Genomic DNA, 21,434 nt, shown 5'->3' on the forward strand with positions numbered 1-21,434 from the left:
ATATATATCTATCTATATACATGCACCAGGGCTCTGACGGGCGAAAACTGCAGCTAAGCAGTTCCATCTGCCGCAGGGCTTCCAGCTCAGAGCATCCTTCTCTGTCTCAGCACTGCAAGCAGTTGTCTGGAATAGGAAGGGGCAGTCTCATGGCGTGGAGGGGGTTGCAGAACGTTAGCTAGCACTCCTGCCAGACCTCACCGGGAGAGGCACACTCTGCATCTTCCTCAGAACCTTGTTCAACCCACAAGGATGCACTGAGAGAAAAAAAAAAAATGCTCTGGGAGATTTTAAAGAACAGCATGAACTAAAAAAGCAGCTGCCGAAATTAATTTCCAGCATTAAAAATCAGCACTGATGAGAGCCATCTTAGATCAAATAATTTATTTAGTAATTCCATGTAAACACTTCAGATTTACTAGCAAATACAATGCTTGCTGTTCTTTTAAATAGATCATTCAAAAAATAAGAATCTATTATTAATGGCAGGTTGACTAGAGATCTCCATACTACTGTACAATAAGGAATTGGTTTTCTAATGGATTTAACATCGTGATTTTTCTTGTTCTGCATCTGCTTTACACAAAGCCCAGAGGACACACGTTTGAACTGCTCCCTGACGATGCCACTGCGGACCGGGGTGTTTTGGGGAAGGTTCGCAGGCAAATCCTCCCATCCTGGCATTGGTATAAGCTGATGTGAGGGTGGGATGGCAGAACTTGTGTGAACACTGTTCACAAACACACGCCTTTTCAGTCAGAAAACAGAAAAATGAACGGTGGAGAACTTCTCTTTGGGATGTATAAAAGCAACGAACTCCATCGTTGGCATTTACTTATCAACACAGCAGTACACATACACGTATCCACAGTCTCGGAAAAGCATCCTATGAGCTGGAGAAAGCAGTGGTTCTGAGGCTTGGTACACCAGTGCACTAAAACCAAAAGAATGATACCTTCTTACATAGTCAAATGAAAAATAAATATCTTTATTGTCTGCCTACTTTATTTCAGTTTTTCAAATAAATTTTAAATAAATCTGTACAAAGTATACTGTTACAGTATATATTTGTAAGTTAACTGAAAGGCCTAAGTGTAACAACACTACAATAAAGCAGTATAGATTGGCACATCTCTAATAAAGATTAACTTTTACACTCCAAAAATACCAGCTCCCATGAAAAACCTTATATAGTTTTGGTATTTTTTATGCAAAACATATTACAGTCCAATTCTGCCCTGCCTTAAAGAAAATAACTCTTAATGTTTTTTGCGGAGAACGTGAACATCTTTATGCTGTTAAAGGGACACCATCAGAGTAAAAGAGAGAGAGAGAGAATGAAAAAAATAAAAAAGGTAAAAACTTTGGTCAAAAACTGGCAGGTTTTAGACTTGGTGCTCGTGTACCCATCTCACCGAGCGCTGGCTGCAGTCGGTGCCGCGGTGGCAGGACCTCTGGAGCCTCCTCGTAACAGGGATGCAAAGTGCTGCAGGAATGCTTCCAGCCAAAGAGCCAAACAAGAAAAGGATATTTTCTTTTACCCCTTGCAATTAAGAAAGCATTAACACACATGCACGGGGGCCAGTTTTGCTTCCCCTCCCCTCCAAAACCCCGAGAATCTACGATTGATCTGAGAGTGTCCCTTTGCTCAAAATAAAGACTTCCGTACTGTATAGACCAGGTATTGAAGCAAACTTGTTCACAGGGTGAAAGAGCCACATTTGCAAATTCAAGTTTTCAAATCCTACCGCAGTTGTTAAGATTCCCGAGCTCTTGGAACCTCCTAAGATCTCATTAAAGAATTCCAAACTGGGATTTGGGGGATAAATACAGATTAAGTTTTCTTTCTTAATCTTTCCAGGGATAGATTAAATCAATGTTTACATGCTGAAAGTTAATCTTACATTAGAATGTAATGCAATATTGGCTGCAACATAAACCTATAAATAAATCAACTACCATAGATTAAACTCTGTTAAATATTTCTAAGTTAATAAAATATTGACAGTATTATAAAATTACAGTATTTACAATAAGAAAAAATCTAGACTAATATATACCTTTAACAGATCTCTTCTCCAATCTGGGATTGCAATGGAATTATGTATATATGAACAATGTATTAGAAAGTTGCATTGCAATTATCTTTTTTTCCATTAGAGCTAGAGAGGGTGATCTATCACTGCCTTGGACAAAAAAAAGAGTAAGTGACTTCTGATGGTGGGGTGTAGCTTTTGGGTACCAAACTGGTAACAGGAGTCCTCCGCAAGACGTCTGAAGATAAGGTAGGACCAGCCTCAATTGCTCAGATTAAAGTTGTGTTACAGAACTGCCAGCAATCAGAACCACCCAGGCTGCAAAAGGGGAGGAAAGGTAGTGTTCAGCTCAAAGTGCACAGCTGGAAGGGCTCCCCTCACTCTGGACTCCATCTAAGGCTGCAGGAACTTCAGCCTGCATCTGAAACCTGCAAACCCCTCAGCTTTGGTGCTCATTAAGAGGAAAATAGACACTGGTGCTCCTTAAAGGGACATAGTTAGGCTGCAGCTAGGCTGAAAGAGCTCTCACCAACCACATATGATACAACCAGAGTAGGCGTTTGAGATCCATTTTGGCTTGCTTTGTTGGGAGGTTGCATTTTGGAAGAAGGCTTTATTTGGGTTTTTTTTTGGCATTTTGTTTACTTGGGAGAAGAAAAATTGGCTGGGACCATGCAGAGAACTCGTTTTCTATTCCTCACCAGCTTCTCTGTTTCTGGAGTATCAGCGCAAGGTTGTTGTGTTTGGGTCGCAAACACTTGCACAAAAATACAGGAGGCTTCAATGCTCCCAAAGGGGATTTGTCTGGGAATAACCAAAACTCTGACAAGATGACCTAAAGTGGTTCCTGTCATTAAAGGTGCAGCTGCTTCTGGGGTCTCAGACACCTAGCAATGTCCTTTTAAGGATCAGACCTTGCACTTGCCCTTTCTTCCAGCCTTGGAGAAGAGTTTACGCCAAGTTCAGGAAGGGCAATGTTCAAACTCTCTCCCTCCTCCCCACGTCACACTTTGAAGTAAATCAGAAAAAAATGGGGGGGGGAATGATTTTTTCCAACTCCTTTCTCACCCTTCCCTCCCCCAGTCCTGCTCCCTGCAAACCAGCAATGGCATTTCTCAGTGTATATTTTGGGATAACTTACTTCCTCAGCCCCAAGCCTGAAGATGCTTGTGAGAGACCTACCCATAGGCTTCAGAGAGGTGTTTCTACTTTTGTGGGGGTTCTACCCATTCCCGCAGCTGGGAACACCTCTGTCCTTAAAAGCAGGCTTTAAAATGGTAAAAGAAGAATTTGTAAACTCAGGTCTACGTTACCAACAGAAGGCTCTAGGTCCTGCGGGCTCCATTCCCAGAGATGCAGAGCAGGAAAACTAGAAAGAAAACTTGGTACCTTTCAATCACCTGCCAGGTTGTACTGTGGGGGGGGAGCGGGGAACGAGAGAGACAAAATGACAACTGACCTTATAAACAAAGGTATGTTTAGGGCTTCTGGTTTCAGGAATAAACCGATATTTACTGGTAAAAGTCTGCCAAGAAACAAAAACAGAAACACAGGATTACTGGTAAATATTGGTTTATATGGAGAAATTTAAGAGAAAGAAAAGAAGTCATCATGCTCCTGATCTCCACATGCTCCTGGGCAGGAGCCGAGAACTGCCCCACAGCATCCCTGCACTCGGCAGCATCCTTGGCACCCAGACACCTCAAACCAGAAGCCTTGTGTTGAGAGGAAAGTTGTGTTTATTTCCTTTACTCCTCTTAAGCTATGTGATTCTTTCTGGATTCCCCCCCACCCTCCTCCTCCTCCAGGCTGGTCCTATGGGGGTTTGACTCAGGAGATGGAAAGTCTTCTTCTGAAACCACTTGGAAATGAATTTGTACATAATATGGTACCTCATCACCAAGGCTGCCGGTGCCTGAGCCTTGTCCCTCCCTGAGATACCATAAAATATACAAGACTGAGTGTATATTTTAAATAAAGCATTTTCTTGTAAGTGGCATAAACCCATTCATTTTATTTACATGCTTATTTATTTCCAAAAATAGAGTTGGTCCACATTGGACAAGAGAAATCAAGAAGCCATACAGTAGAAGAGTTAAAAGTCCAACATTTAACCAAAGTACAATGAAATTCCAGAACTCTGTGGCTGACTTGAACCACAGAAACATACACATGAGCCACACAGACATTTGTACATAGAGCATTATATTACCAATCATATTTGCAAACAAGAGGTCAAGATGGCTAAAAACCCAGCAGAACCAAAGCAGGGGTCATGGCTGAACAGAAGCGGGTGGTGAACGGCGGTCACTACCACAGGTAACACCACTCTCCAGAGGTTTTGCTTCACTTTTTGTGGTTTTAATTTAACTGAGAAGAAAGTCCTAATTTTTCTGCCCTGGGGATCACAATTGAGGACACAGTGAAATCCAACCACATGTAGCTCCCTAAATGCACACCGAGCAGCTGGGCAATCTGTGGGCACCATCACCCACAGAGATCTTGTACCCAAGAAGATGCAAGGAGCACCAAAGAGCCCTGGGGCTGGCTGTGCTGGGGCTGAGCTCTGCTCGGGGGACAGAAACTCAGCCTAAAACCGGCTGGATTTGATGCCGAAGCAGGGTAAATCTGCAGGGCAAGAGCCCCATCCCTTCTGCCCAGACAGACCGACCCTGCCTGCTGCTGCCTGGCCTTAAAGATCACCTGGAAAAGAAAAAGTAGGTATTTATACCCTTATGGGGTGCTGTGGGGTGACTGGAAAGGGTCTGGATGGGGTAAGGATTTTCCTCCCTTGCCGTGGGCAAATTTTGGCATTAGTGATTCCAGCCATCTAGTTTTTCTGGAAGACCACAAATAATCCAGCCTGAACAGACCTATGGTGTCTTAGAGGATGTCGCACCAGACACGGGGGAAGTGATTTGTACTCAAACAATTTAACTGTTTTAAATTAAAAATAATAATAATAAAAATGCTCGGAGGCCTGATTAACAGCAGAAGGAATAAAAAAAAAAAGGAAAAGATACATTTTCTCTGCAGTATGGCCTAGTTTATCTATTGCCTCACTGTGATAATATCTCAGTGTCTCCGAAGGATGGAAAAATTGATTTAAATCTGTATGTTCTCCTGCAGAAAATCACAGCAAGTAAAAGTGGGGGAGACAGTTGTAGCACTCCTGGTACTTCCACAAACAACACCTTGTATGGGGTACAACTGCACTAAAAGGGTATAAATGAATTTTCCTTTTTCAAGTCATCTTTGACACTCACAATATTAAGCCTACTCCAATGTGAATGCTAGTATAGAGCTAATTTACAGAATACCAACAATAATTATCTGTACCTAACAGGATTTAAAGGCAAGTATACTCAGTACATTTAGAAAATAAATACTATTACCAAAATGCCGGACCTTTGACAGCAGTTAGAACAGAAGCAGCCGTGCAGTTTGCTACGTGGACGGGCAGCCTTTAGCACAAGTCGCTATTATCATCTGAGCCTGTAACAGACAACTTTATCTTCTGATTTGTCTCCTAGAATGTTTCTAATCTCAGATACGAAATACATTTTAAAAAAGAGATGGGCCTGATCCCGTGCAGTTGGGTACGTACAACGCTCCCCAATGAAACTCAAAGCCCAAATTCCTAAAGAGAGAGCACAAGAGATTTTTGTACTTACATCAAATAGCTATCATGCAAGCATACCACAACATTTTGATATTAAGTACTTCAAAGTCAGCTGGTACAATTTAACTAGAAGTGAGTAATCCCATTAAATAGGTATTTCTAAGGGGAGGGACAAAGGTTGCATCAGTGACAAGCACCAGATTACCAAGGGGAAGGAGCACAGGGGCACCGCGAGGGTCTGATGAACCGTGTCACGGGAGAGTTCATGCGCTGCAGCGTCTCAGACCTCAGCACCTACTGCTCTAACACACAGTTATTTTCTATGGCAGCTTATAAACCTTCACCTCATTTGGTTTTGCTACCCAGAATTCAATATTCTTCTTCCTGAATGAGCAAATCACTTAAAGCCCAGCAATACTGTTGGAGCATTAAAAATTGCCTTTTTCCGCCCCCTGCCCATTGTCTTGCATTTCCCAGAGCCGGCACCTACTGCTGCATGCTCACAGTACCAGACCTCATCATGATCTTCGGAACTTCCAGTCACGGGCAGGCTGAAGTCACTTCTATGGTATAAACCAACTACTCTATTCTTTCGTATAAGTACAGGATGGTTTAGGTTGGAAGGGACCTTAAAGCCCACCTAGTTCCAATCCCTGCCATGGGCAGGGACACCTTCCACTAAAGCAGCTTGCTCCAAGACCTGTCCAACCTGGCCTTGAACACTGCCAGGGATGGGGCAATTTCAATTGCTAATTCTTTTATCTAAACACTAACTCTAACTTGAGGTGGCTGCAGTTAACCTGCTCCTCTTGCAAAATCCAATGACTTATCAAAGCACTTACTCTTTGGTACCATGATCTAATAAAGACAGGGAAGGTGGGAGAAGTGAGTGTATTTTCTATGACTTCTAGACTTTTAAGGAGCCTGAAACCAAGCTAGAGCAGCAAAGGGATGCTCCAGCTCACACCAGTTAGCTGTGGGTCCTTCTAGGTCTCTTGGGAAGAGAGATAACAGGTCTGCACGCACTCACACACATGGACACCAATCCCTCAAGAACAGTGCCAAAATGAGACCTGGAAGATGTTGACCAGTGCTCTTTCCCTGCTCTTTCCCTTTCTGCCCATTGCCAAAACCAAAATCAGGTTTTTCCTGATAAAACCAAAAGAAAACAGAACATATCCTCCACATCAGCTATTGAGGCATGCTCTGGGATTTGGCAGACCTGCAAGTCAAGCTCAGGGTAGGAATTTGAATAGGAGGGTGTCACGTTAAAGGAGGAATCTAGATGCCACGCTACCCATTATTGTGGGCTTGTTTCTCCTCTGCAGTCAACCAGAATTTGAGTCCTGGACCTAGATGAGCTCACCAGAAAAATTCAGTGAAAATCAACCCTTCTCCACCTGGCATCTTTGGTTTTAATGAATCAGTGTTTTCCACAGGAAACTCATTTGCTCAAAGGTTGAAGACCTACTCAAGATGCAGACCTGGAAGCCTTCAATCACCATCTCCAACTAGACCTCTGTCTACCTTTTGCTGCCCAAGTGATCAACATCAGCTGCAAATAGAGAAGGACTCCAAGATATTGCACTTCTCATTACAAGCGTAATTTTTGAGTACCTTCTGGGGAGGACTTGATAAAACCTTTTAAATCAACCAAATAAAGATCAGTTGATTCTCTACCTCCAACTGCTTGTCAACACGTTCAAAGATTCTGTTAGATTACCCAGAAAACAAGATTGATCATAGAATCACAGTATGGTTTGGGTTGGAAGGGACCTTCAAAGACCATGTAGTCCAACTACCTTTCTTTGCAGAAAGCATGTTGATTTCAACCTATCACATACTGAAGAGTTAGAGCACTTCAGTCTCTCCTTCTCAAACCGGAGTGCTGGGTTGCTGATCTGCAATTCCCAGCGCCCCGTTTAATACTTTAATTAAAAAAAATACTAATCTGACATTAGGATGTTAGCTACTTATGGAGAACACCATAGTTTTTCTATGGTAAAGCTAGTTTTTAACAGCCCTATTTTTGCTAGTAATGTTAGCATTTCAGTCTCAAGCTCTTTTACAACTCCTAGGTATATCTCTTGCTTTTCCACTTAAATTCACTACTTTGCTCCAGCTTCTCTGCCTCAAACACTAGAGTTCATAGGGAGGTTCCTTATCTTTACCATGCAAAAGGACAAGGTGATGCATAGGCAGGCTCTCAAACATGCCCTGTGCTCCAGAATGACATGGATAAGTCACTTAAGTAGTATGAAGTAGCGCTGAAAATTAACTGTGCCTTCAGTCCTGCACATTTAAGGTTTTGTCCCCAGCCTTCTCTCTGACACACTTAAGGCAGTGTTTGCTCCCTAAGACCCAGGCTCTTCAAAGCCCCTCTTAAACTGCTTAATGTCCAGCTTACAGGCTGCCTGCCACACAGCATGGCTCTTTCAGTCCACTGCAAGAGATGGACTCCAGTCTTTTGATGGAGTCTTGCTGGACTCCGGAAGTCCCTTCCTTTATAACTGATTTCCCCTTCAGCTCTGAAGCTCTGCTTAACTCAAGCTATCTGTAACCTTTCCAGGTATCTATGGGGCTGCCTTGACAAGTCTAAGGACTCTGTTTTTCTAATCTTTTCCCCTGCAATGTCTTATAGCACAAGACTCATTTTTAGTCCAAGACCTTCCACCCCCGAGGATGCTGAACCTGTAATTGTACTGTGGTCACTGACTGCTACTAAATGACTCAACAGTAATTACATCTCAAACCAGTTTTAGTCCTAAATCAAGGCTAAGTCTATACCAGGTTGGTACAAGAAATGATCCCTCAAGTAAATCAAGATGCTTGTTCACCAAAATGCTAGCCAGCTTCTTCCCGAACAATCTGGCCAGATAGCATAGACATAATTGAATTTACTTGTTCATACAGGTTTATGAAGACACATGAGCCTCATTTTCTCCTCAGCCCCATAACCTTCTTCTTGTCTGGAATAGAAAATTTCCTAATACCTCCATGTCATTAAAATATGAGATTTATATCCAACATAAATTTGGCTGTGTGGTCGTCACTACTCCAGTGTCCTCTCAGATTTTACAGCAACTTGTCAGATCTAGTGTTCTTTCACACCTTTATGACCTAGAGTGCCTATTTGGTATAGTTTGATGGCAGATAATGCAGTATCTTACTGATTTTCATCACCCCCCCCTTCTTGTTTCAATCACGCCAGCTATGCCAAGGTCATTCTACACCATCAAGCAGCCTACAACTACTTTTGTTTCATGTTTCCATACTGGTATACAGATACTTAAAGTGTCTGAACCACAAGCCCTTTTCTTATCCCAATCTGCAGCCCCGCAGCTGGTTGTCCCTTCCACGTACCCAACTCTGCTCTCAACCTTCTTGTACCCTGTGCTGAGAAGCTGCTCCTTGTCCTCCAGGAGAAACAGGCACACAGTTTGTTCCTGCACTCCCGTCTGGTACCTTCGCCTTCAGGAAAAGGTACCACTATGCCCTAAATTCTGTCTTCTTCCAGGCACCCAAATACCCAAGCATCCCAGCTTCAAGGATGAGAGCCCCAAACACTCTGGTATCTTCCAGGATCTACTTGTCCACTCAACAGGTAACTCACCACAAGCGACCTCCCAGTCACTGGGAGCAGAGCCTGTATTTCCCAAAGCCAAATTCTCTGCCATCCTAATCTCTCAGAGCTACTGCCACAGCTTCTGGAGGCATCTCCAAAACAGAGAACAACTTCTCAACCAAGGCTTTAGTACTAAATTATACATTGCCCCTTTAATCCTGCCCAGTTGTGAGTCAAGTTTCCACAAACGAAAGGCAAGGCAGCCAGCGCCAAGGTGAGGAGGGACCACAACCACCTGAAGATGATTTAATGCCATCTCGTCTTTACCAGCTCAGCAACTTTGGCCTCAAGACACTTTCTGGAGCTTGGAGCACCTCCATTTGTTGCACTGCATAGTATTTTATCAGGACATAATCACTCGTAAAGTGTGTCCTCTCTGCACTCCTGTGTGCAGTTCCTAGTGCAATCAAGCCAACATTCTTTGATTCCCACAATCAAGCTAGGATTTTTACTTTATGACCACATGAAGTCCATCTTTAAACTAAAACCAGACTGTTAATAGATTCTTTTCTTTTAATTACTTTAAACCACCAATTAGAGACTTTCACTGGACAAGATAAGTTATATATAGCCATGCAGAAGCCTGCAAGGACTCATTTACCAGGACTTTTATTGACAGTTGCTTCTCAGAAGCCAACTTCTTTTAGTTTAAAGATGGAATGAGCCTCTGAATGTGGCACTGTCAAACGACCCATCCACAAACCAAACTGTCTGCATGTATGAAAGCAGAGATGACATTTACATGAATTTGCAGTGCTCAGTTCAGAATTATTAATGCTAGAAAATAATTTAAAGCCTCTAGTCCCTATTTTGCTCAGAGACCTGCCCACCTGCCCTTCAGCAGCCCCTGGCAATGCTGATCCTACTGCCATTTATTATTTAAATAACAGTATCTTTAATAAAAGGAAATTTTGACCCCATTTATAACTTGGCACCTGACAAGACACCAGCTCCTTCACCTCTGCTCCTGCTCACACAACATTATTCTTAAATTGCTCGGCCCACACGGCTCCTGATGAGCCAATGCTATGTTGCCAGCTCTCCTCAGCATCACTCGAGTGGGAGGTTTAAACACCGTATCTCACTAAACCCTTTATCCACGCTTCCTAGCCCCAGCATTTCTTGAAGTATCCATAGACCAGCAAGCTTTCACAGTTCACCTACAAGTGAGACAGCTGGACCTGCTTCTGCTACACCAATGCAGAAGAGCTGGCCCTTGGAAACTCACTGGCCATCTCTTGATCCTCAGGTTAGTTCTGAGGACCAGTTGCTGCCATCGTGCTGATGAACACTCCCAAGGAGCTGCTGGTTTAAGCTCCTCTGCCCATGCTAAATACTTGAGCAAACTGCAAGCCCAGGCAAGCTCTAAACCTCAGGAGACCATAGGTAATAAATCCAGCAACTAGCATTGCACTCACAAACTGGTGTGCAACCAGGACAGAGCATGGAGAAATGAAGCATACTGCCTAGTAAGAGAGTACAGCAAGGCCAACCTGGGGGAGAGAAAGACACTCAAACCAAAGCAATGAACCTTCAATTATCAGGGCTGCTGCAAGATGTCCTATCCAGATAGGTCCTGGCCAAGATGTGCAGATGTTGTTCTGCACTCTGGCACATGCCTTTCTACCCAGAGTTAGAAGAACAAAGCCTACTCCAGTCTTTAACCGGGGCTAATACAGCAACTGAAGGGCACTGTGGATGTGATGAGCACCCAAAGACTTGAGCTCAAGTTGCACATCAAGACATTCACCAGCAATGTTAAAAACTGCCACTGCTTGTCTTCTCCACCCCCAACTCCCAGCAATATAAATTACCCATGCATATATCTGATAGAGACATAGCTCCTCCAGACGCTGCATGAAGCCTGCAGCTCCATCTCACCACTTGCTACATCAGCACAGCTGATGACACAGAGGACCAGAAAACATGCCCATGGGGAGCAGCCCTGCAGCACAGACCCCATAGCTCACATGTCCTCACATGCCAGCTCCGAAGCCTGTGGTGCCACTGCTGGCCCTCCCTAGAGCATCAGTCCACTGGAATGATGAGGTGCCCCCAAGAGCCCAGGCTTGGCTCCCAGACCTTCCTGCAAGCATTACAGTGCCATTTCACAGTCCAGACTGCTGGCATGTGTCAGTGAGACACGATCTCCTGCAACAACAGCCCACCCATGGGGCTGCCGCACAGCCTCTGCACCATGTCCAGTATAAAATCCAAACTCACTGGGGTCAACATGGTCACAGGGATTCAGATGCCATTTGCAAGCCACCTTTATGAGCAGCTCTCTATAGAAATCAACATGCTGACCAGGATGACAGCTCAGCATCTAGAGGCTCTCCTTAAAAGCAGTCTAATCTCTCCAGGCATGCACTTTGGCTTCCTGGCAGCACACAGCAGACCAGATCCTCCAAGGTCTCACAAGGCAAGAGGGACATACCCTTCCATGCTGCAGATGTAACTCCACACCTCTCACCTCTCCAATCTACAACAGAAAGAATGAAGCTTTTCTTTGCTTCCTGCATATTTCAAGATAGTGTTTCAAGAAAAAACTCTTCTGTACCACAGCCAGGAAGGCTCAGCTCAAACTCCCACTGCCAGTGTTGCAGCCAGTCCTCTTTTCACTTCAGTCTCCTTTGTGAAAGAGATTCCTAAGGAAAGGTTAAGGTGCATATTTTTGCAAAGCTAATGAGAACACGGACAGCAACCCAGCTGATGACCAGCAAAGCCAAGGAATTATCTGAGTTAAGACCAAGTTACCTACTGGGGAGATCCAGAAGATGCCCATTCAAAGCAAGCGCTCTCCCAGCTGATGGATGATCCAGAAAGGAGCAGAAATATGCCACATGTCATGAACCTAAGCCTCAAGACAAGGAGGTGCAAAACCTGTCAGCCACCTACACAGGCAGTCTCCTGTTTTATCCAGGGCTACATCTACATGAGCAACCAGCACAGCCAGAGCCAAGTTCAACAGCAAAGGAGTCACACTCTGGACCCAACAGTCATGTTATCTGTGTTTTGGAGATTGTACTTTCCCATTGATCGGTCTGACCTAATGCCAGCGGTTGGTAGAGCTTGTCTTTAGGCTTAGTTAAACCACAAACAAATCAGGCCGTGTGCTCTGAGACAGCTCCACAGTAAAGCCAAGGTACATCACGCAGAGACAGGACAGTGCTCAGCAACTATAGCTCACGCCTAACCCGAGCTGCAAAGCCACTGGAGACACCACCTCAGCCTCAGAGATGCATGGTGCAGGGTCATGGGCACCCAAAATGAGACAATATCCAAACGTAGGCAAACCCTACCGCCAGCCTGACCTTCCCCTTGGCTGGACATGGTGTCTTCCAGAGCAAAAGGCTCAGGACCACATCCCCTCTTCAGGCGAAGGAGCGCCGGCAGTACTGATCCGCAAAGGGACAGTGATGCGCTGTTTGGGGACATCCAGACATTTGCTGTGCCTTGTTTTAATCAGTCAACGCTCAAAAGACAGCAGGGCCACAAGCCCTGTATCTTTACCTTTTCTCACTTAATCTCCAGCTGACACTCTTCCATGAAAACATGCCTCATTCCTCACCGTGTAACTTCAACATTTCTCCTTCTGTGATATTTTCCCTCAAACACTCCCAACACAACTGTTTACTACCTTTACAGTAACATGCTCTGACTCTCCCAACACACACGTCTGCTTGTCTGGCTTCAGCCATGTACAGACACCATATTGCAGAGATGGGACCAGCAGAAATGGGACCAGGAGAGCTGCCCCAGCAGAGGAGCTCAGCCCCACGGCCCGTGGGATCAGCTGCATGACCCCCCTTGGCTTCCTAAGGCAAAAGTGCTGCAAGAGCTGCTGTCATCTGGCTCTGACGGGCCTCTCCACACCAACTACCACCCACCCCGAACACCAGTCGAGATGCTGAAGCACCCGAACAGCAGCCAAGGCACCCCTCGGCTGCCCACCCTCCTGTCCTGCTCTGACAGCCTCTTCCTCTGCTTCAGACAGACAACACCTCCTCTGCTGTGACTGCTGGGAGCTTCTACCCCAGGACAAACTTTTTTTAGCAGGCTCGGTCGCCCCTGACTCTGCTGGCTCAGGAGATGACTTTGTTAGTGGGACAGCACCAAACCCATTCATCCTTTCCCCTCCAAGGTACTCCTCCAGCAGCAGCTTTTATGCCATCCAAATTGCAATACAATATCCAATGTACCACTGAAAAGTAACTCTGTGAACCCCTAAAAGTGGATGATTTGGTGTTTACTTCTCTCTGCTATCTTCAGTCCTGCATGGCCAAGCAATGCATAGCCCAGTAAAGCCTCACAGCCCACAGGTGGGATGCACTGCAGACCCCTGGGTAGGCTGACTTTCCCCCAGACTCTACTGCTGCTAAAACACGGTCCTACTGGGGACCAAAATGCATTGAAAAGATAAGAAGTTAAAAAGAAAGACAGGAGGCTAAGAGAAACTCCCAAAGCAGACCCGAGATCACCTGGCATGAGCGATATGGGAACAGGGATGCAGCATGGCTGATGGGAGCAGAGCAGGCAGCTCGACTCTGGCAGAGGAACTCCAGCTGCCACACGAGAGGAGCACCCTTCCCGTGCCATCAGACCATCACCATCACAAGAGATCCCACTTAGACAAAAAGTGCCATGAACTTCAGGTCCAAAGATTAGGCTCTGGTTAAAACAGGCTTTTTAAAAAGGTTATCATTTTGAAAGTCCATTTGGATTAACCTTAACTAGCTTAACTATATATATTATTAACTATATATGTATCTCCTCGCCACGTTTGCAACCCACACACCGCATTCTGTGGTGCCAGCGAGCTGCATCACGTGCAAGTGAGCAGAGTAAAAGGTACCACAGGCTTGGAAAAAAGCTCTGGGATGAAATTATCCTTCATTGTTGCAAGTGGCAACGGCAGAAGGAATCAAGAATAAAAATGGAACTCTCTTGTTTACCTTGTCGGCTTTGTCAAAACATTTTGACAACGCTTTGCATGCACCCGCTTCTCTGTTCTGCTACCAGAAATTCAGATCCTTTCACCTAGCTTCATATGTTACAGAAGAAAGCAGAGGAGAGTCAAACTTTTAGGGAGAGAAGTGCATGTGCAAAAACTACAAAGCCCAGCACGAGATCTTAAAACTACGCCAGACTCCTCTTCGAGAGAGTCCAAACACCCACATGGACAGTGACCCTTCAGTTACACAAACTGAGCTGTAACAAAGAGCAGGCAGCCAGCGAAGAAGGATAGTAAGAAAATAAAAGGGAAGTTTGGGTAAGCCTGACAAAAAGCAAAGGGAAGAGGGGTGAAGAGAAAAAAAAGAAAAAAAAAGGTGCAAATCAGTATTTTAAATTTGTGACTAAAAATAAACCCATTCTTGACAGAGTCGATTTAGCAGAGAAACTGCAGTGCTTTAGGAAGAGCCCTGCCTCCCAGCAAGCAATCCCAGCCAGCAAGAAGCAGAAGGTTTCTGAATGAGCAAACTGCACACTCAGGGAAGAGTTTGCCCTCGCTGCCTTTCCAACACACCTATGAGAGACTGGCTTCCTATCCGCTGGACCAGCAAAACCCAGGAAACTGGTTGGTCCTAGTTACACTTTGAGTTTTTGTGTTTCACAAGAGCCCCCTCCAAATGTAAACCTGTTTTAGCATTCTTGTACATTAATGTCATGATTCTCCAGTTGTAGCTCCCACAACTTCTGCCACAGACAAGTCAATCAGATTTGGTATATGCCCTGGAAGGGGAAATGGGAGGTCTGGGTTTAAAGCAAACAAAAAAGAATCGTGCCAGTGCTCTGCAAGGTGTTGGATCCAACCTCGGTGGATCTGCTGAAGTCTTCAACTCAAAACACTTGGTGATGTAAATTAAGGTAAAAAACCAAAACAGTTTAACCTATTGAACTTAGAGAAAAGAAGGAAGCGGCAGACCTTTTAGGAAGAGAGATACCGTGTACAGGTGCAAAAACGTGATGTGCTGTAGTTCACCACCTTAGGAGTAATCAGAGTTTTGCTTGGTTTGGGTTTGGTTTTCTTAAGCACTTCCCAAAGGGTGGCTCGAGAGTTTATGCGCACCAAGGTGGAAGCATGAAGTGAAGACATGCCAAAAACGTCAGGTTTTCTTAACCCCTTCTTGAAACAGTGCACCGTGGTTCTGGTAAAAACGCATAGCTACCAAATCTCCACTGACCGCGGGCCACTTGCCTACACATCAATTTGCAGCCTCAAAGCTGACGTTTTTTGCCTTCTCCTTCCACCCACCTCCCCAATTTTTTGTTCCTTGGGAGACATACAGCGCCACTGCATTAGAACGTACAAGAAATGAAAACAGTGAGTACGACTGATATAGATCCATTGACTTTTTATTACAAATGTAGTTGATCACTTGGCTTCAAAAAAGTTTAAATCAACCCCTGTTTTCTGTACGCCAGTACAAAGTAAAATCTATTTTACAAATTAAATACCTAAAAATTTGACAAAAATATTAAAGTTTGATGGAAAAAACAGTTATAAAAATCTTAAATCCCCCTTTAAGAAGGTAAGAGATAACATCCCCTCCCAACCCCCACAGTCCTGTTATACAATATTAATAATCATTTTTCTTTTTAGAATAGGTAGGTATGTTATATCTTGCTGTTAGCATACAAGTCACTCTAATAGCTTTATCTGTATATACTCCAGTTAGTGCATGAATGTCATCTGATTGAATATAATCAACTATCTTTAACTGATCCCTAATTTACATTTCATAGCTTGCATAGTTTGAAGGGACAAAGGTTATACTACAGCTAATCATAAAAAAAGGTGGTTACAGTGCTATTTGTAAAGGCAACAAAGTAATTGCTCCCCCCCAAACAAAAAGATACCAGTCGGCTCTGGGCAGGGGCTCAAGTCACCGGCCGCTCCCTCCCTGCTGCATGGGACCACCTCTGCCTTGCACCCTGCCCACAAGGGCAGCCCCTCTGACCTCACCGCGGTCCCGTGGCAGGTTGCGAACCGCATTCCCACCAAGCACATTTCAACCCCTGCGAGGGATACGCAAGAAAGTGACACTGTCAAGTATTCAGTCTTTTTTTTTTCTTTTTCCCATTTTCCTGTTTTTATCAATTAGAATTTTCCAAAGAAGCTCTCCTCTGCATTAGGGATACACCGTGCTGGAAGCCCAGCATCCTGCCTGTTACCCCACTGCTGAGCTGCTGCCCATGGGCATGGGACCCCCAGCCCCAGCACCAGGATGGGTCCCAAGAGGGAGCATGATGAAGAAGCAGGAACCAACAGCAGCTCATTTTGGTTCTTTATTATTTCACTTCTCAGAGACAGAGCAATTTTCCTCTTTTTTTTTTTTTTATTTTTTTTAACAACAACCAAAAAAATACTTTAAATTCGGAGCACATTTCTCCATTAGCACAAAACCACTTACAGGGTGGTTGTATTTCAACTGTAAATTACTTGACAGTGTCCTTTTAACTTAAAAAAATAAAATAAAATAAAGTCAGTATTGCAATGAATTTCAAGTTTTCTTGCACGTAGTCATTATAAAGTAGTTTTTGTCATGCTCTTGGACCTATTCTACAAGACATTTAAAAGCATATCAGCAAGGAAAATATAAGGCATACTTCTCAGGAATTAGGTATCTTGGCACATTTGAGCATACTGTCTTATTTTAAAACAACACATATGGTCAAATATACCTTTCTTCTTCTAACATTAAACAGGGTTTTCTGTACTTTGTTTTAAATACTGATATATCAGAGCCTTGGTAAAGTACCGAGCACCTCTGGGAAAAACAAAAATAAGCAAAAAAAAAAAGAATATCAAACCAAAAAGAAAACCAGGAGCGAAATCCCACGAACCTTTACAGTCATTTTGTCTTTCAATTAGCATCATTCATCAAGTCCTAGAACATACATAATGTGCATTGAAAGAAGTAACAAAAAAAAACCCTATGAAACACGCAGAAGAAACCCAAAACGAGACAAAAACTGACCACAAGTTCTCAGACACTGTTCACAGAACTGCCAGGGGGCTGTACTGGTGGGACTGGTTGGACTGGAACCACGCGGCCCCTGCGCTGCTCGAGTCAGCCGGATCCCAGGCAGGATCCAGGCGGCGCGGGTCAGAAGACCCCTCGTTGGCCATGGAAAGCTACAGGAGGACACTCGCTGCGCTCTCATCGCCTCCCGCTACTCATTGCTGGGCACACACCGTGGCGGCGTGGAACTACGAGCACCGGCCCGTGTCCGTCGGCAGCGCGACAACTTTAGGGAGGGCGGTGAACAGCAGGACCGAGACAATCAATCAGTCAAGTAGCAAAACCAAAGCAATTCATGTCCTAACTACGTCTAGCAGCATGGAGAATGCAGTCCTGCACACATCACAGTTGAAGTACAATAACCGATGGAACTGCCCATCCAGAGCCTCCGATTCAAAAGCAGGTTATCAGACAAATGTTTACATGTAATTGAGAACCATGTCAAATGTCACATTACGCACTCCAAAAGCTTATTTTACTACTGGGAGAGAGGAAAGTGCACATTAAAGCAATATTAAACATTTCCAGTGATTGTTTAAAAGAAACAGAAACACCTCGCTACCGGCAGCTTATAGTTAACTTTCTGTGAACACCAACAGCAAAACTTCTGTCAAGGGAAATAACGCAGGGTACAATGGAGACAGCTTGTTTGGACACTTACAGTACATCTCAAAAGGAAAAAGAGAAAGGGAATTATAAATTCAAATGGGAATAAAAAGACATCAGGAAATAAAATTCCTTATAACAAACTTCTTTCTTTTTGTTTTTCTCCCCACCCTTCCAACACTCCATCCTTGACCACCAGTTAAGCAGCGCAGCCGCAAGGTCTACCAGCTTCCAAAACCATTAAAACGACTGCATCCCAAAAAAACTTTTGAGTGGACCAAGATCCTAGTTTCTCTGAAACGCTGTCTACTGCATTCCATCCAAGAAAAGGAAAGAAAAGGAAAAAGAAAGAAAGAAAAAAAAAGTTTTGTTTTCACTGTTTAAGGCATCTTTTTATAACGTTTTTCTCTTCACTCATAACGATGATAGTCATGCAGCACTTTAATGATAAAAATATATTACTATTTTACTATACAGCAGCAAGTTAGTCAATTAAAAGCACACCGACTTTTTTAAAAGGAAAAAAAGAAACAAAACCAACAAAAAAGAACAACCTGTAGAAGTCTATTATTATTATCATCATCATTATTATTACAAACAATTTCAATTTGGAGAACACACCTGGACAGCTCAGTGTTCTGACCAATCTACCCTTCCCTACCCTAGGCTTCGAGCAGAGCCCGCAAGCGCGCACGGAGCTGCTGGGACGGGGAGGGGAGGGCATAGTCAAGGCTCGCCAGGTATGTAGCCAGTAATAACTAGCACCAGAGCTACATGGAAATCCGTTACAGACACACACCGGCTTGGCTCCCACTTTTAAAACCCCGTGGCTCAGTGGGGTTACTCTGCGATGGCACCGCTCTGATTTCTACCAGCCTGCAGAAGTTAACGGCACTGGCAGGGGGGTCCCAGCGTGGGTTCGGACCTTGCACCACGTTAGGAGATAAGAGACAGTGCTCGTGCCAGTGGCGACACAGAAAGACTTGCTACCTGCTGCCCAAAGACAGGTCGACTGGAAACCGCTGCACATCAGGTTAAGTACTTTTAAGTACACAGAATAAAAAAAATATATATTATGAACAATACAAGTACATCTCATATACACAGCAATGACAATAGGCCTACTCAGCTGTAAACCAAACAGGTGCAGAAAAAAATTAGTACGGGAGGAAATCCTTTCCTTTTTTTTTCTCTCTCTCTCTTTTTTGCCTTTTTTTTCTTTTCTTTTTTTTTTTTTTTTTTTTTTACTATTTGAATAACTTTGGTTCAAACGTAAAAATCACAAGTTAGCAAATTTCATTTAAATGCCTTTTTTAATAATTTTTCTTCATGTTCACAGAAGTTTCACTGACCATTTTTATATGTTTAAGGTCCAGATGCAATGCATATTGTATAAAAGAGAGCACTTATTGTTTACCTTGCATGAATTAAACCTACGTACCTTTTAACTCTACAAACTTCTGCATAACATTTAGACAAAGCTCAGACACACAGCATGCCTAGCCCTCATATATATATACACATCTCTAATCACAGGTATATAGGGTGTCAAATATACTATAGTAACCTCCATTAAGGTTCGAAATTTGGTAACAAAATGAGAAGAAAAAACTAAAAATATTATTTTACGTGTTCTAAAATATCTCTTTTTTTTTTGTGCTAAAGTCAAATGTTAGCTCAACATGAAAAGGACTTTTTTTTTATATAATTCAGCAATATTATAATCTTGACCATTTTTGCAAACACTTTTAATAATAATAGCTTAAACGTGTACAAAAGTTCTCGGTTAATTAGGGAAATAAACACTCAGTTCTTTATATTTTTAATCAAGTAGGAAACACAGTTCATATATAATGTTATTACTTTTTTTTTTGACTCTTTTTTTTTTTGTGTGTTTTGTTTTGTAATTTTTTTTGTTTTTGTTTTGTTTTAGCAGCTGCTTACTGTTTGATACGGTGGGTAAAGTGGAGGAACATCCAGCGATGGGTGGCGGGTCGGAGGCGCTGCTGCCGGGCGGCGGGCGGGGGGCGCCGGGCGGGCGGCGCTGCCGGGGGGGGCTCCGGGCCGAGGGGAGGGCTTCTCGCCACCGCCCCCCCCCCGCCCTCCCGCCGCCCCCCGCCCGCCCTCCCGCCGGCGGCGGGGCCAGTCCTCGTCCCGGGGGGCGGGCGGTCAGTCCTCCTCGGGCTCCTCGGCCTGCAGCAGGGCGCCGGGCGGCCCGGCAGCGGCGGCGGCGGCCTCGGCCTCGGGGGGCGGCTCGGCCCCGGCGCCCGCGGGGGGGGCGGCGGCGGCGGCGGCTCGCTTGTCCCGCTGCTTCTCCTGGATCTTCTTCATCTCGTCCGAGTACTTGCAGAAGGTGTGGCCGAACTTGGCCCAGACCTTGTAGGGGACGGTGATGGAGTTGCGGTAGGTGGGCTTCACCTCGCTCACCCGCATGAAGACACCGTACTTGTTGGAACCCACGTCGAAGAAGAAGCGCTTGTTGTCCACAGTCAAGGAGGTGCCCTCGGGCAGCTCGGCCGGCTCCTCCTCCACCCCGTAGTCGTCGATGAGCTTGGCCAGGGCGTCGCGGAACTCGATGAGGCCCTGGGCCGGCAGGGCGATGGTCTGGCCCTGCGTGGAGCCCAGCCCCGGGCCGCGGTTGACGGTCTGGCGGACGCGGAGGAAGCGCCCGCGCTGGTTCTCCTTCAGATCCATGTAGTACTTGCGGTTCTCCCGCACCAGGAACTCGCTCTTGAGCGCCCGCCGGGGCTCGTCGGCCGCCTGCGCCAGCTCGGGTGGCTGGCTGGGCCCCAGCTGGGCGTAGTGCTCGATGAAGTCGCCCAGGTAGTCGCGGAACTCGACGGCCACCGACATGGAGAGGGTCAGGCGGCTCTTGTTGCCGCCCGCCCCCACCTCAGCGATCTTGAGGAAGCGGCCCTTGGCGTTCTGCTTCACGTCCAGGTAGAAGCGCTTGTTCTGGATGTCCACCCGCTTGGAGGCCAGCTCCTGCGTCTCATGCTGCAGGCCGCCGCCCGGGCCCCCGCCGCCGCCGCCGCCGCCCGAGCCCGGCCCCCCGGCGCCCGCCGCGCCCCCGCCGCCGCCGCCGCCCTGCTCGCTGCCGCTGTCTCTGTCCGCCATGATGCCGCCGCCCGCCGCCGCCGCCGCCGCCGCCGCTCGGCCTCGGCCGCCGCCGCTTCTCTCCCGGCGCCCCCCCCGCGCCGCCGCCCGCGCCGCCGCCTCCGCCGCCGCCTCCTCCTCCTCCTCCTCCTCGGCCGCCCCCGGCCGCCGCCCGCCGCCGCCGCCGCTCCGCCCGCCGCCGCCGCCGCTGCTGCAACAGCCCCCGCGGCCACCAGCCGGCCGCTCTCGCGAGATCTGCGGGAGCGAGGAGAGGGCGCGGGAAGGCGGCAGAGAGCGGCCCCCGCCGCCGGCCGCCCCGCCGAGCCGGGCAGCAGCGCCGCGCTCCGCCACCGCCACTGCCACCGCCACTGCCACCGCCGCTATCACCGGAACCCGTGCCAGCGGCGCCTCGCCGCCCCTCC

The 21,434-nt window shown here is 45.9% G+C and overlaps 1 protein-coding gene across 1 annotated transcript; it reads right to left on the reverse strand.

Annotated features, from left to right (window-relative positions):
• Positions 1–369: 369 nt before the first annotated feature.
• Positions 370–21,048, reverse strand: PURA (purine rich element binding protein A). Its single transcript, XM_057409891.1, is given in 7 exon segments — positions 370–934; positions 1,416–1,497; positions 3,350–3,405; positions 3,496–3,561; positions 19,861–19,935; positions 20,052–20,165; positions 20,167–21,048. Coding segments are annotated over 7 exon segments (1,308 nt in total). The 5' UTR covers positions 21,034–21,048; the 3' UTR covers positions 370–886.
• Between the last annotated feature and the right edge of the window lie 386 nt (positions 21,049–21,434).

This window comes from Pezoporus wallicus, unplaced genomic scaffold (genome assembly GCF_028554395.1).
Source record: "Pezoporus wallicus isolate ANWC-B61680 ecotype Strahan unplaced genomic scaffold, APGP_CSIRO_Pwel_v1 contig_4309, whole genome shotgun sequence".
In the NCBI taxonomy this organism is placed as follows: Eukaryota; Metazoa; Chordata; class Aves; order Psittaciformes; family Psittacidae; genus Pezoporus; species Pezoporus wallicus.